The sequence below is a fragment of the Callorhinus ursinus genome, unplaced genomic scaffold (assembly GCF_003265705.2).
Source record: "Callorhinus ursinus isolate GAN/ISIS: 27379988/994484 unplaced genomic scaffold, GSC_fseal_2.0 scaffold28, whole genome shotgun sequence".
In the NCBI taxonomy this organism is placed as follows: domain Eukaryota; kingdom Metazoa; phylum Chordata; class Mammalia; order Carnivora; family Otariidae; genus Callorhinus; species Callorhinus ursinus.
Genome location: NW_027397090.1, coordinates 9,765,903 through 9,782,490, shown reverse-complemented (window position 1 = coordinate 9,782,490; position 16,588 = coordinate 9,765,903). Strand labels below are relative to the sequence as shown.

The 16,588-nt window shown below is 40.8% G+C and overlaps 1 protein-coding gene across 10 annotated transcripts in view; it reads left to right on the top strand.

The window, feature by feature from the left end:
* The window catches only part of TJP2 (tight junction protein 2), a 117,539-nt gene that overhangs the window by 91,122 nt on the left and 9,829 nt on the right, over positions 1–16,588 (top strand). For all 10 annotated transcript variants that reach the window (XM_073878102.1, XM_073878103.1, XM_073878106.1 and 7 more), the window contains 10 exons: positions 1,161–1,269; positions 1,370–1,503; positions 3,000–3,066; positions 3,854–4,004; positions 8,115–8,223; positions 10,242–10,452; positions 11,181–11,368; positions 11,807–11,902; positions 12,498–12,577; positions 12,955–13,165. In XM_073878102.1, the coding sequence (XP_073734203.1) occupies positions 1,161–1,269; positions 1,370–1,503; positions 3,000–3,066; positions 3,854–4,004; positions 8,115–8,223; positions 10,242–10,452; positions 11,181–11,368; positions 11,807–11,902; positions 12,498–12,577; positions 12,955–13,165 (1,356 nt within the window). The remainder of the gene's footprint in view (positions 1–1,160; positions 1,270–1,369; positions 1,504–2,999; positions 3,067–3,853; positions 4,005–8,114; positions 8,224–10,241; positions 10,453–11,180; positions 11,369–11,806; positions 11,903–12,497; positions 12,578–12,954; positions 13,166–16,588) is intronic.

The following is a 16,588-nucleotide window of genomic DNA, read 5'->3' as shown; positions in this document are numbered from 1 at the left end:
AAAAAAAAAAACACTTTAATTCCAGTAAGTAGTGGTTATTTTCTTGTTAAAGCGTCTGTTGAAATTAGTTTTCCAGTATGACATTCAGGTGCACTCATGAACTCCTCAGTGGACTGAGGCCACTGAAAACAAAACTTATTAGTAAAAAATGTGTGTATGAGTGGTTCAAAGACCTAACCACATCCATTTGTAAATTGCTCATTATTGCACTTTCTTATAGATTTTTAAAAAGTAGATATGAATATTTCCAACAGAGAGGGTCATATGGAATATAGCTAAGATAGATAGTAAAGAATCCATCAGAGTGGCTGAATATTGTGGTATTCACTGATAAGCAATCTGTATCACCTCTTTTGTCTTAGGAAGCAATATTCATTTCTTGAATATGAATTATACATGGGGTAACATTTTAACCATGTATAAATTACCAATAAAAATAGGTAGGCATGAAAAAAATAGGCATGATACTTCCTAATTACCTAGTACTGCCTTTGTGCAGAAGAATTTAGAAAATATTAAGTTCTCAAGTTTAAAGACAGACGTGTTGATTTTTTAAAGAATTACTTTATAAAATCTTAAGACTTAGTTTAGCTCCCATTTTATCAAAAGTCTAATCATTTGGTTACTGCTATGAGTGCAGTGCGGAAAACAGAGCATGAGAAATAATCCCAACATGCTGGGTGCTTATAGGTTACTTCCTTGCTATTCCGTGTGTGGAGCTCAGCCTGCCAGCTGCATGAACATCTAGGAGCTTGCTGGAATCACAGAATTGCAGGCCCTGCCCCAGAACATCTACATTCTAATAAGACCCCAGGTGATTCATATGCACATTAAAGTTTGAGAAGCACTGTTCTGTGTGGTTAAAAATGAGTGTATACGTATATGATCCAGTAATTGAATTTTGATTCCTCAGTAGCAGCTTTGAAGGAAAGTGTAACGAAAGAGGAACATAAAATTCTGAATTTGGCTTCCTCTTGATTCATTGAAGCCTTTCCCTTTAGAGGCTCAGATTTTCTTCAAGGGAAGACTGTTAGACTAATAGCACAGTTACTGCCTGCCTCTTTTCCATTTCCCATGTTGCCTTACCCAGAGAATAGTATCATTTCTGGTACAGGTCTTAAATATTTTAATAAGAAGTCTTTTCTTATTTTTGAAACCAGATATCTCAGAAATAGAGTCAAACCGATCATTTTCTCCAGAGGAGAGACGGCAGCAGTATTCCGATTATGACTATCATTCCTCAAATGAAAAGCTGAAGGAAAGGCCAAAGTAAGATGATGTATACTTCCCCTCACATGTGACACCGTGAGCATACACACATACATATTTGTGGTGACGTTATGAGACATTAATGTGATATGTGCTTAAGTTCAAGAGAGGACATGCAGAACAGATGGTCCAGGATGGGCGCCACACCCACTCCCTTCAAGTCCACGGGGGATATTGCAGCTGCGGTTGGCACAGAGAACAGCAAGGAACCCAGATACCAAGAGGAACCACCAGGTGAGGGTCCTTTTAAATGTGTTCAAAAGTGTGCTCTTGGTAATTCCAGAGGGTGGCCAGGAGAGAGAAATTTTAAAAAATCATTCTTATACATGGAAGAGGGACTTCAGTCTCTGTCTTTTAATACTGAAAAAACATAAAGAATAACAGCCCTTTCCATATGCCAACAGATTGGTCACATTTTGTTATATTTGATTATAGTTATGGTCCTTGTGTCATCCCTGATCCCTACCCAAACTGCTCTGCTCGTAACATTTCTGACTGCAAATGTGTGGGTTTTTTCCCCTACTCAGCTACCAATTCTCAGATTCTCCAGACACCAACTGGTTGTCTGTTCTGTTCAGTTCTGGCACTGTCTACCCAGGATTAGTGCAGACCCTGCAGGTGAAGGATGCTTCCAGTAAGAAGTCCAGTAAGTTGCTTCCACTTCAGACACCACTCCCAATTCCCAGGTGCCGCCTGTACTTTTGTCCAACCAGGTCTGAACAAAGGGATCCCACAAGCCCCTCCTCACTCAGGTTTGATAATTTGCTAGGTTGGCTCACAGAACTCAGGAAAGCCCTTTACTTACTATTACCAGTTCTTATAAAGGCTACAACTGAAGAACAGCCAAATGGAAGCAAGGTACAGGGCACGGGGCACAGAGCTGCCATGTCTGAGAGGACATCTCCAGGCATACCACACTTCCCAGTATCTTGATGAGTTCACCAATCATGAAGATATGGAGTCTCTGTCATATGCGTGATCAATGATTACCTCAGTCTCCAACCCCTGTCCCCTCCCAGATGGTGGGGAGGTAGGCTGAAAGTTTCAAGCTTCTAATCATGGCTTGCTCTTTCTGGTGACCAGCCCCCATGCAAGGCTATCTAGGAGTTATCTCTTTAGAACAAAAGGTGCTCTACCACCCAGGAAGTTCCAAGGGATGTAACAGTTCTGTGTCAGGAATTGAAGGCAAAGAGCAGAGAGCTGAAGATGCTTCTGGCACCCCTACCACTCCTGAAATTACAGGGATTTTAGGAGCTATGTATCAGGAACTGGGGGCAGAGACCAAATATATCTATTTCTAATCCTGTCACAGTCACATTTTCTCTTAATTGATTAGTTGAAGTCCTTTTGTCTCCTGCCTCTGATCTCCACCCCATCTCCCAGCCCTGCCCCATCACCCTAAAATTATGATTTTACATGCTTAAGTATTTGTTGATGGAAAAGACAGATTTATGTGGTTTTTAAGTTATAAAAATACTCTCTTTTGCATCTGATTGTGCACCTTGCATTTTGGAAGTTTCATTTGTTACCCTGCTTATTTTGAGAAACCATTGGTACCTGCTAATGCCTCAACAATAAACTTCACTTCAAGACTTACTTTTGTTGATGTGATGGCTTATATGTAACATAAGGTTACAGACTTGAATTTTGTGGATTTTATGATCTTTGTAGAGACAGACTTACTCCTGTTAATCCAGGTTGATAATGATAGATTTTTTTTTTATTCACAGCTCCTCAACCAAAAGCAGCCCCAAGAACTTTTCTTCGTCCTAGTCCTGAAGATGAAGCAATATATGGGTATGTATTTCAGTCTCTCTCTTTTCCTTTCTCCTTCCACACACCTCAGTCTCCTTAACTGAAATCCAGAAGAATGGTGTTTTTTAACTACAGATGATGATTTTGCATATACTTAGCCACCTTTAACCTACCTCTATTGCTGGTGTTTACGAGAGAGAAAGAAACAACTTGTAGGAACGTAAAATGTGGAGTTGGGGGAACTTTGTAGTGTTAGCTTTGAATGCTTATCTACTTATCTGGCTACTTTCCCAGAATGTGATTCTGAGTATTTGAGTTTACCAGATCAGTAACTCCCATATAGGTGAAGTACGGCTTTAGCACAGGGCCTCTGTAGGGGCTGCAGTATCCTGATGATCCTAGTGTGTGGAGGAAGGGGAGAAATGACACAGTGCTGTGCTCTGGATAATGAGAATCCCTGGTTCAGTGGTGGTCAAGAGCAGCAGCTCCTGGAGTAGGATCTGGTCTTGCTGAACCGAGGCTGTGGTGGCAGCAGGCTTTCCTTTGGAAGAATCCTGAACTGGGAGTCAGATGGCCTAACCCTGCCTTTTATTTGCTTTCCAATCTTGAATGAGTTTATTTAAGCATCTGTTACTTACTAACCAGTTAAGTGGGCCTACTGATACTCATCTCACAGTCCCCCAAAAGATAAAGTGATAAGAAGGAGAACTTTTTAACATGTAAATCTCTGTACAGATAGAAGAAATTAAATCTTTCACTGCTAATGTTGGTTCTCTCTTTACAAAGAAAAATCTCCCTTCTTTCTTTTCTAAAACTGAACTCATTGTAGTCCCAACACCAAAATGGTGAGGTTTAAGAAGGGAGACAGCGTGGGCCTCCGGCTGGCTGGTGGCAATGACGTTGGGATATTTGTGGCTGGCATTCAAGAGGGTACCTCGGCAGAACAAGAAGGCCTTCAAGAAGGGGACCAGATTCTGAAGGTAGGAAAGACCATCCCTGTTTCTAGACATTACTGGGAAGGAGTGGGGTTTTCTGGGGTCTTATGAAAGGGAAGAGAAAGTAGTCTAGCTTGTGAAAATAGACCAGTTGCAGGTTTGTTGATGCCATGTGTAAGGTCTGTTTCCCTCAGATGGGCCCTGTCTTCTTAGTCCTGGAACCCAAAACTCATCCCTATGTCTGTTGGAATTTATAGTGTTCAAGACCCTTGCAAAGATTTTTATTAGTTTGTTTAACAAAAAAAAAAAAACAAAACAGATTCTAACTTAAGGCCTGGGAGGAGGATCTCCCAAAAGGTCTTGCTAATGTTTGGTTTTTGTTGATTCCTTGTCTGGTTGTCACTCTTAAGGCCATGTGCTGTACTTGAACAAAGGTGGGTATTGGCTTAGATCTCTAGACTTGAATCCTGTCCCAGCCTCTCATTAGTTCTGTGACCCTTGTTCAACCCTGAGACTCAGGTTTCTGTATCTGTTCAATGGGGATGAGAATACCTGCCTTGTAGGGGCCCTGGGAAGATTAGAATGGATAACATTCACAAGGCATTTAGCAGAGTTTCTGGCACAAAATAGGAAGGACAATGTCTTTTCTTCTCGCCATTGGAAAATAACAAGCTGCTGCCACTCACTATGTTGTTTACATCTAAAATTGACCAGGAACAGTTAATCAGTTAATCATATATTAAGGTAACTGTATGTATGTTTATATGAGAAATACATACTGTAAGTATGTATGTTTATATAATCTATTGGTTTTGAAAAACAAACAGGGGCGCCTGGGTGGCTCAGTTGGTAAAGCATCTGCCTTTGGCTCAGGTCATGATCTCAGGGTCCTGGGATCGAGCCCCTCCGTCGGGCTCTCTGCTCAGGAGGGAGCCTGCTTCTCCCTCTCCCTCTCTGCCCATCCACCTTCCTTGTGCTCGCTCTCTCTCTCTCGCTCTGTCTCAAATAAATAACATCTTAATAAATAACTCACCCTTGACATTTCATGAGATACATATATTGTCCGTTGACTTCTGAATAAACGTTGAGAATGTCAAGTATCTTGTGATTATATAAAAATATAGACAGTTCCTAGGGAACTGTCTTTACTGGAATTTCTGCTTCTGTAAACTTGCATTTCTTACGAGTTATTGGGGGGGTCTGGTAAAGCATCTCAGTTCAAAGGAGAGGGGAGAAAAAAACTTGCACAATTCCCAAGGAAGCAGGCAACAGAGCACAAAAATAGGTGGTCCTTTTCCTTCTTGGCCTCATTGCAGTAGTTCAGATTTCATTTCTGGAGCAGATGAAGGGCAAAACTTGATGATGAGCTTTGCTGAAGCTTTCCAGTGACATTCTAGACCCTCTGGCTCTGGTCAGGGTCCCAGAAGACTAAGTATATCTGAGTGAACCTCGTGGTACCACATGATCCTAGGAAATATCATTTACTAAGCGCCTACTGATAAGAATCCCATCAGAGTGCCAGCTCATACCAATTTACTCTTGAGCTGATGCCAAAGAAGAAAAAGCATCATTTCCTAACTAGTGTGGGGCCGTAGGAAGTCAGAATTTGGAAGCCTTTGCTTATGAAGGTTCAAGGATAAAATATTTTTGTATCCTGGAGGAAGAGAGATTTTCTGAATTTCCATGAAAAAAATAGTGACTTCACCTCCGGGCTTGACAAACTTTGTTAAAGATGGCGAGAGTCATTTCCATGGGTAAAAGTCATGGTATGCAATGTTTATACTTACAAACGTGTCTTGTTTCCTGTTATTACTCTGGTGAAAGACAAGGAAAAAAATATGGGAACTGTCCCCCCATCCCATCTGAAAGTCGGACAATAGATAGATGGTCCTGGTTCTTGGGCGTAAATAAATTTTCTGTTAAAGGGGCCCTCAGTTCTACAAAGGGTTTAAAAATATTGAGTTCGCCTACTGGGGCAGAGAAGCTGCTCTACAGTCAAAAGCTGTAGCTGATACCAAATCCTTTTCAGGATCACAGAAGACATGGCTAGCCCCTGTAGACCACTAAATAGATAATGAAAGAGGGTATTTCTTGGAGAGGACTGTCAACCTAACCTTCCAGTATCAAAGTGCTGTCATAGCCTTTTTTTTTTTTTTTTTTTAATTTGACAGCGAGAGAGGGAACACAAGCAGGGGCAGTGGGAGAGGGAGAAGTGGGCCTCCCATGGAGCAGGGAGCCCGATGGGGGCTCTATCCCAGGACCCTGGGACCACGACCTGAGCCAAAGGCAGACGCCTAACAACTGAGCCACCCAGGCACCCCTGTCCTGGCCTTTTTAACTATAATTTGTTTCGATGTTCCTTTTCATGGCCAGATTGAATGTATGTGGTGAAGTCTGTACATTTACTGATAACTTTTTTCTGCTGAGGGTTTTTAAGTGCAGCTCTTCCCTTTGTAAAGGTGGCAGCCTGACAAGTGGAGCGAATGCACTAGTGTGCTGTGGCAGGATGTATGCCTTACCAGTAGCAGAAGTCTGTGTGTTTTCATGTTTGGCTTGATTGTCTCTTTGCTTATAATTTACCTGGTATGGTTCGTTCTTCTCTTTCAGAAACTTTTATGGGATGGAAAAGAGAAAGAAACTCCTCTAAGTTTTTAAGTAGTTATCACGTGTGACTTAATTTTGACCATTGTATTTTTTGGCTTGATGGAAGGTCTGTCCCACATGGCCATAGGATGGACAAAGGGACCCTCAAGGTCTTCCCTCAAGCCCTATGGCCTTGTCTTCTTCAAATAAAAGCACATACAGTACATATGAAAACATGTGGCCATACACAGATTCAGGTGTAGATAGATAAATGGCACAAGAAAGGATTGGATTCTAAAGTGTGATGATCCCTAACTGGGGGATAGAGAGATGGGAATGAGAGATCTTAAATGCTAAATATTGTTTCAAAGGAAAAGTTAATGAGATTGCTTTAACAAATTACTTCATTTCAAAAGCACCAAGTGTCAACCTAATGCCTATTTTTACTTAATCACAAATTCCAACCTTAATTTAGGCTCAGTTATTGACTTTTTTCAGCAATAAAGGATTCTATAGTCCTCAATGATTGAAAAAAATATTTCATAGGAATTTTTTATCTTTTTACTTCATTATTAAAATATTAGGTACTTTAAAATAATTGTTATACTATTTGTAACTGTGTTTTAAAATGGTTTTAAAGGGGCGCCTGGGTGGCTCAGTTGATTGAGCAACTGCCTTCGGCTCAGGTCATGATCCTGGAGTCCCAGGATCGAGTCCCGCATCAGGCTCCCTGCTCGGCGGGGAGTCTGCTTTTCCCTCTCGTGCTATCTCTCATTCTCTCTCTCTCAAATAAATAAAGTCTTAAAAAAAATAAAATAAAATGGTTTTAAAGGTACTGAACAAAGATTCCAAAATGTCTTTTTCTTTGTGCCACATTTCAATTTTACTTGCTTTCTCACATCTTTCCAAAGCTATTTACTGTGTCCTCTCTTTGGTCAGTGGGGGATAAATGTTGTGGTTCCTTGCCAGAAATAAGTGTGTGCCAGAAGCTTAAATATATAAGCCTATGTATTAGGCTAATGCTCTTCAATTTCATAAACACATATTAAAAACCTTTTAGGTGAGAGAAGCTATAGGAGAAAGGTAGATTGGATTTTTATTTTCAGGGTTTTCTTTGAATCAGTTTAAAGTGTTCATACCTTAAGCTGGGCCAGCGTGTCTGTTTGCTATAAGACCCCACCACTCCCTATAGCATTATAGTTATGTTTCATAATTGTATATTACCTCCCTGACCACCTCTGAGGGAAACTCAAGAAGAGACAGACACACAGACATAGCAAGGAATTTTAATATGATTCAGTGACAAATCCTTGATGGAATGGCATATTTCTAAGGGACAGTTAGCAGTGTGGGGAGACAGGAAGGTGTGGTGATGCGCACACTGCCCAGGCCCATAGCAGGTACTGGGAGGGCCTGTGTTGGGACACTAAAGACTTTCTTACATCTGGGTTTTGCTTTGGGCGGGCCCTGATAAAAGCAAACAGATAAAAATCTTAGGTGGCATCTTTTAAAAAATTACTTCTTTTTCGTTATTTGTTTTTGTTTTGTCTTTCTGTTTGACCTTCCTATCAGGTGAACACACAAGATTTCAGAGGGCTGGTTCGGGAAGACGCTGTTCTCTACCTGCTAGAAATCCCCAAAGGTGAAATGGTGACCATTTTAGCTCAGAGCCGAGCTGATGGTGAGCAAATCTGGTCATTAGTTTAATTTGGGGAGTGGGGGAAGGATGAGAGAGCTATCTTGGGACCAGAATAGGTAAGTCTGGGTATTAAAAATTTGAAGTATATCTTCACATTCAATTTCTGGGTCACAGGTATGTGGAGAAAATTTGGATACCACTTAATGTTCTATAGAAATGTTTTCTGTGCACCAAAATAATTTTACCAGTTGTGTCAATTTGGAATAAAACTGCTTTTCTGAATAGTGATCTATCCTTAACCATTGTCTGGAGTGTACTGACTTTTCCATATGAAAGATGCACAGGGCCACATCTTTGGGTCAGCTTCCACATTAACGCTTACTAGTCTGACAAGTTGCTACACCCTTGCAGGCCTCATTGTTCTCATCTGTAAAATGGGGGTTGATAGCATCTTCCCAGTCGGCTTCAGAGGCTGATTGGCAAGTGTATTCGGGTTCTCTAAGAGAAACAGAATCCATAGGGGGTGTGTGTATATGTAGACAGAGATTTATTATAAGGAACTATCTCACATGATTATGGAGGCTGGCAAGTCCCAAGGCCTGCAGGGTGAGTTGGCAGGTTGGAGACCCAGGAGAGCCAATGATTTGGTTCCAGTCAAAGTCTGGAGGCCTGACAACTGGAAGAGCTGATAGTGTAGTCACAGTCTGAAGGCTGGCAAGCTCACAATCCAGGAAGACCTGATGTTTCCACTTGAGTCGGAAGGTAGGAAGAAAGCTGATGTCCTAGTTCATAAAGCAGGAAGAGTTCATTTTTTTCTTACTTGGAGAAGGGTTCACCTTTCTGTTTTATTCAGGCCTTCAACTGATTGACAAGGCCCACCACACGAGGGAGCACAATCTGTTTTTTGTTTTTATTATGTTATGTTAATCACCATACATTACATCATTAGTTTTTGATCGGTGTTCCATGATTCATTGTTTGCGTATAACACCCAATGCTCCATTCAGTACATGCCCTCTTAAATACCCATCACTGGGCTAACCCATCCCCCCACCCCCTCCACTCTAAAACCCTCAGTTTGTTTCTCAGAGGCCATAGTTTCTCATGGTTCATCTCCTCCTCCAATTTCCCCCCCTTCATTTTTCCCTTCCTACTATCTTCTCGCCTTTTTTTTTTTTTTAAACATATATTGTATTATTTGTTTCAGAGGTACAGATCTGTGATTCAACAGTCTTACACAATTCACAGCACTCACCATAGCACATACCCTCCCCAATATCCATCACCCAGCCACCCCATCCCTCCCAGCCCCCACCACTCCAGCAACCCTCAGTTTGTTTCCTGAGATTAAGAGTCTCTTATAGTTTGTCTCCATCTCAGGTTTTGTCTTGTTTCATGTTTCCCTCCCTTCCCCTATGATCCTCTGTCTTGTTTCTCAAATTCTTCATATCAGTGAGATCATATGATACTTGTCTTTCTCTGATTGACTTATTTCACTTAGCATAATATCCTCTAGTTCCATCCACGTCGTTGCAAATGACAAGATTTTGGGTTCTTTTGATGGCTGCATAACGTTCCATTGTATATATACACCACATCTTGATCCATTCATCTGTTGATGGACATCTTGGCTCTTTCCACAGTTTGGCTATTGTGGACATTGCTGCTGTAAACATTGGGGTGCACGTACCCCTTCGGTTCACTACATTTGTATCTTTGGGGTAAATACCTAGTAGGAGCACAGTCTGTTTTACTCAGTCTACCAATTTAAATGTTAATCTCATTCCATAACACCCTCAGTTACACACACAGAATGTCTGACCAGATATCTGGGCACTCTGTGGCCCAGTCAAGTTGACACACAAAATTAACCATCACAGCAACTAATGGAATCTAACTTCTTCCTGTCTGAGTCCTGATTCCCATACGGCCTGTCCACTTGAGCTTATTAAATGAAGAGAAGTAAAAAGGGTGATAGAAATAGAAGAAGCTGGTAACTCTTCAAGAAGAGACCTCTGGCTAAGCAGACTGCAACATATAAGAATGCTTTTGTTTTTCAGTGTATAGAGACATCCTGGCTTGTGGCAGAGGGGATTCATTTTTTATAAGAAGCCACTTTGAATGTGAGAAGGAAACCCCACAGAGCCTGGCCTTCACCAGAGGGGAGGTCTTCCGAGTCGTAGATACGCTGTACGATGGCAAGCTGGGCCACTGGCTGGCTGTGAGGATTGGAAATGAATTGGAGAAAGGTTTAATCCCCAACAAAAGCAGGTATCTGCGATCACATACTCCCATACACCTCCCTTAAGCTTTCCCCCCATAAATCAATTACAGTCCCTTTCCTGCTCAGAGAGGAAGCCCCACATGACTTCATCATTTGTCTTTGTGTCCTTTCCCATCACCTACTTCTGGTTCATGAGAAATGGCCTGGGACTGTGAGATAGCCACCAACTGGTTTGCTGTATTTGTTAGCATCATGTCATTGGTTGTTGCCCCTGGCTGGTGTTTTAAACAGTTGGCTATGGAGTGTCTGCTACCTCGCACAGCATACAAGCAGGTGCCAGAGTGGCTGGAGTGTATCGAGACAGCTCTCAGAGACAAGTTGCGCTTGTCCACTGTCTGGCCTTCAGCCTTGGGAGAGGCTTATGCACCCCAGTTAACACTTGTTAGTTGGCTGACTGGGGAAAGTAAGAAAGATAATTGTACTTTGGCAGGGATTTTGGTTATGTTTACTGTATACCAGCCTACCAGAATGAGCCAAATTTATTGTTTTGTTACTGAGCTATTTCTGGTAGATTTTATGTGCACCCAGCCTTTCTGTGCTTCCACTGGGTAAAGAAAGTTCCCACATTTCCCACTCCGTGAGACTTTTTCCAATCTCAAGCTGCATCTTCTCTAATCCAAGTTCATAAACAACACTGACTGGTTTTGGCTAATTTTAACTTAATTTGTGCATTTTCTGGCTTTAGAGATTTACTACCTGTGGTTTCTTCTCTCAGAGCTGAACAAATGGCCAGCGTTCAGAATGCCCAGAGAGACAATGCTGGGGACAGAGCAGATTTCTGGAGAATGCGTGGCCAGAGATCTGGTGTGAAGAAAAACTTAAGGAAGAGTCGGGAAGATCTAACAGCTGTTGTGTCAGTTAGCACCAAGTTCCCGGCTTATGAGAGGGTTTTGCTGCGAGAAGGTGAGAAAGCCATTTGGGGCCAGGAAATGATCTGACTGGGCTTTGAGCCTGTTTTTCTTCATTTTCAGACTGTAATAGGGTCAAACTTACCATACTACTTAAACCAAAGCCAGGCTAGAGTGTTACCATATTCATACATGAAGTAAGACTTTAAAAAAGGGAGCTGTGTAGACTCCTACATGGCGGTGTATTTCCACGTCTTCAGTTATTGTTTTTAATACTGCCATTCAGAAGTTTATATATATTACCTATAGCAAAGTTATTTTTGGTCCTGGGGAGAGGAATGAGGCATGTTCTTCAGAAAAGAGCGGGGCTGAATTGGGGGAGGGAGAACACAATTTCATTTAGTCATGTTATCACTAGCCTATAAAATACTTTTGCTTCTTATCTTAGTAGCTGAGGAAATGCGTTTCCATGGCCTTTCTTGTCTCATTTCAGCTGGTTTCAAGAGACCTGTGGTCTTATTTGGTCCTATAGCAGATATAGCACTGGAAAAGTTGGCAAATGAGTTACCGGACCTGTTCCAAACTGCTAGTAAGTCTGTTGATGATTTTTTCTCTCCCAATTTTTATTTTGAAAAATATCTAATACACAGGAAAAATGAAAAAAAAAAATGAATGCTCATATACCCTGCACATGGAGTCACTGTCACCCATCAAAAAGTTTGCCTTATACATCCCCTACCATAGACATAGACACTTACACAATTTAAAAAATTTCTTTTGAACTGTTTGAAATTAAGTTGCAGACATTATAACATTTTTTACCCATGTGAATCTCCTCGGCACAAGGACATTGTTCTCCTATACAACCACACTACATCATCACAGCCAGGAAATTTAACAGTGATATAGTAATACTTAGTATATAGTCTGTTTATGTCTTTCTAGAATCCTCCTTTTTTCTACTTTGTTTTCTGTCTTGCAGAGTCCAAGCCCCTGTCTCACCTGTCAGACTGCCTCCTTCCTCATGGTTAGATTTCATTTAAAGAGGTGGTGTGGGCCCTTCTCATGGTCTCTTCAGGGCGGCTCCTGATGTCAGATATTCCATCATTGCTGATGCTGGGTTGGAGTCTTTGGTCCTGATTTCTAAAAAAATTAATTAGCTCTTTGTTTTTTTGCTTTTGCAGAAACAGAACCAAAAGATGCAGGATCCGAGAAATCCAGTGGGGTGGTGCGATTAAATACTGTGCGGCAAATTATTGAACAGGTGAGGAAGCTCATCTAAAGGCCATGTTGTCAGAAAGAATTGGGTCACAGTTTGCCGCAGTCCTTTTTGGAACAGAATCTGTATTTTAATAATTATTAAATGTTAATGATAAAAAAATGAATATAAACGTAAGCTGTTGTATTGTGTGGAAACCAGTCGATGTTCAGTGGCAGTGATACACTGTTTTTTTCAGAGTTCTCAACATTATACCAAATAACCTGTTAATTCATTTACTCAGAAGTGGGCATAATGTGGAGGAAAATGTTTTCTTTTTGATTTAAACTGACAAGTTTTACCTGATGTATCCTTAAGACAAACTCTTTGCTGCTCTGTGACTTTACATACTCATTTACATAACTTTTCCCCATTTCTAACAGGATAAGCATGCACTATTGGATGTGACTCCTAAAGCTGTGGACCTCTTGAATTATACTCAGTGGTTCCCGATTGTGATTTTTTTCAACCCAGACTCTAGACAAGGTGTCAAAACCTTGAGACAGAGGTTGAATCCAACGTCCAACAAAAGTTCTCGGAAGTTATACGATCAAGCCAACAAGCTTAAAAAAACTTGTGCACATCTTTTTACAGGTACGTGAAATTTAAAATGTTGTCTCTTTGCTCCACAGTGGGAAATAGAGAATTGAAGAATGGAAGAAATAAGAAAATAATCTGAACAAAGAAGAGTAATCTGAAATCCTATTCATGACTCTTTGAAAAGAAACTAATCCTATAAAATGATAACTAGACTCATGGCATTTATAGATTGAAAATGATGGTAAAGATCCATGACATGCAAAAATTGGTCATTTTGATGGGTTCAAATTTTTGTGTGGGACTGCAGGCCAGTGATTGAGCCCAATGCACCATCTAGCACCCACATCTCTATATAGATTCTGTCACTGTTCTCTATTTACCATGCATGTGTACACTAACAGAGTGGTAGGAACTTGGTTTCATTATTTAAAATGGTCCCCAAAATAGAAACTTGAACACTCTGTGTATTATGATATTAAGGATTTATTACTCTTATTTTTAGGATAATAAATGATACTGTAATTATGTTTAAAAATAGTCTTTATCTTCTAGAAATGTATACTAAGTAAAATATTCATGGATGACCTAATATATATTTATGGATGACCTAATATGATGCCTAGCATTTGCTTAAATTATCTTTGGTGAGGAGAGTGGGTGGGGATATAGACAAGACTGGCCAAGAGTTGACAGTTGTGGAAGCTGGGTAATGTAGACAGGAAGTTCATGTTCTCTCTACTTTGTATATGGTTAAAATTTCAAATAGAATTTTTTTAAGTGCCTGAAATGAAGACCCACTGCTGCTATTCCTTATAAAAGTAAAATAATCTAAGAATGTAGCATGTTTAGTACCTGAATATATGCAATACCTATATATGTGACTAGTTCTGTGAATGTGGTATAAATCAGGAGGCTTATATCAAGTGTTTGGTCAAGCAGTTTTGTGGGAGCAGCATGAAGGCACTGTATGGATAGAACATCCTTAGGATAATGATAGCCTTCCGAGTTCAATGCTGCTCTCCCTCTACTTAGGTCATTTTTAGCATATCTGACACTGGGGAGGGAGGGAGCGAGTAGATGAATGTATGTCCACATTGGACTCTTGTTTTATTGTCACTGGCTTCTCTTGTTAAAGAGATACACTATTTACCACTGTGGTGAAATGCTGAAACTGACAGGTAATTTAGCCAAATGTACAGGAGAGAGTGGTCTGTAATAAACTGGGTTTTTGTGAATGTAGAGTTTTTTTTTTTTTTTTAAAGATTTTATTTATTTATTTTGAGAGAGAGAGAATGAGAGACAGAGAGCATGAGAGGGAAGAGGGTCAGAGGGAGAAGCAGACTCCCTGCTGAGAGGGAGCCCGATGTGGGACTCGATCCCGGGACTCCAGGATCATGACCTGAGCCGAAGGCAGTCGCTTAACCAACTGAGCCACCCAGGCGCCCGTGAATGTGGAGTCTTAAGAGCTTGTGTTTTTGATACATTCATACATAATCTTTCCTGTTGTTTTTACTTCTGCTACTACTTACAGTAATAATATTATTACTATTTTTATTATAGCAGTAGCTAACAGTGGTCAGCCTTTCATGTTTGCTTATTGGACCGTAAGAAAGGCCAGCAACTTCTACAAGGTCACACATCTACTGTATGGCCAAGCCCAGATAACACTGGTGTCTCTGTGTCCAATTTTCTATATGTTACAGCACAGATGTATTTTTTAATGCCAGAAAGGGTCATAGAGTGTAATTCCTCCATTTAACAGATAATTCATCCACTTAACCAAGACCTGCAAGATTGTTATGATATTAAACCTACCCCCCTTCATCCCTTCCACCCACCTTTGCTTAATTCCATTGAACAACTAGGGGCTTGCCTTAAGAGTTGAATTTGGGGTTCATCTGAGGATAGGAGATACCAGGAAGGGAAATAAACTTACGACATTTTTTTTGACTTAAGAGTAGGAAGAATAGAACTGATCTGATGAATACAGCAATTCAAAATCCAGGTTGCAGGTGGTCTCCCCAGGCTCAATATCCTATTTTTCCCTTGTTGCACAGGAACGAGAAGCTCCCGTTTCCCGCAGAGGAGTATTTAATTATGACAGTACTAAAATGACTCCCCTTGCAAACTCAAGGTACTCCTCCGTTAAGTGGAGATGACAAGGGAAGCTTTATTCTGAGATCTGCCCCTAAGCGAGTTAAATTTTTATCATTGTAAGTTAAAATGTTAGGCTGCCCTTCCTTACAGAATGCTTTAGTGTGTGCTTGTCACAGTTATTTTTCAAACATAAGGTTTGAATTACATGTTTTCTTGAAATTCCTGAAGTACTCAATTCATGGTTTGAGGACCAATGAAATGGAACTGTGGACTGAGAAACCCAAGCAGGGCCACCATTTATGTGAAATTGTGGGATTTTTCAAGTACCACAGGATATTCTCGCCCTTACCAGCTTCCCCAAGTTTCAGTAATATGAAATGTTTACAGCTCAGTCCTGGGACTCTGTAAGTCCTAAACAAAGGCTACTGATTATTAGTGATATTAAACCTATTTTATTATCTTTCAGTATTACATATTTAAAAAAAAATAGTCTGTGTCATTATACAGTCTTTGAAAAGGTTTGAGGGAAAAAGTGAAACTTGCACCAGCTGAAAAAACCCCAACTGCAGTAGCCAGTTCTTGGTTTCCCAAGGGAATAGAGAGACTGGTAACCAGAGGAAGCAGATGGAAGGTGCTATATTCTGGCTGGAGCACCTTGGTTAATGGTTGCTCGTTTAGAGGGGGTCCCTGCCACATGAATAGGTTTATTGAGATTTAATTTACATACCCTATAATTTACCCATTTAAAGTGTACAATTCAGTGGTTTTTAGTATATTCAGAGCTGTACAGCCATCACCACAATCAATTTTAGGATGTTTTCATCATTCTAAAAAGAAACCCAGTATCCTTCAGCAGTCATTCCACTTTCTCCCTACCCATCCAGCCATATATACCACCTTCTGCTGTTGCACTTGGCACTTCCCAACACCCTCCTTGGCTGGGGAGGGAGTAATGACCATACTTGTGCTGGGGCTGGGAATGGATGCCCTCAGGGTCCCAGGGCTCCCAGCCAAGACAGAGGCTGAGTGCAGATTCTTTAGATATTTCACTGTCTGGAGTTTGAGAGATGCATTAAGCCTATCCAAGGGATTTAGGCCTAGTCCAGAGGTTGGGAGCAACAGGAATTAACTCATAGCGTATTAATAATGCTCACAGTCAAAGATTCTGAAAAACCTAATGAGCAAAAGCCAACAGTAAACCAAAGGTACTTGATTGCAAGGGAAGGCAATATCAAGTTGTGCCACCCACGTCTTAAAAGTAGGTCAAGTGCATGAATTGGATGGTACCAGCTTAGTCTGTGTTACCTTTATAGGGAGCTTAAGAAATTAGCTACTATGAGGGTTTGGTTTGGTCTTTTTTTTCCATGTACTTGATTCAGT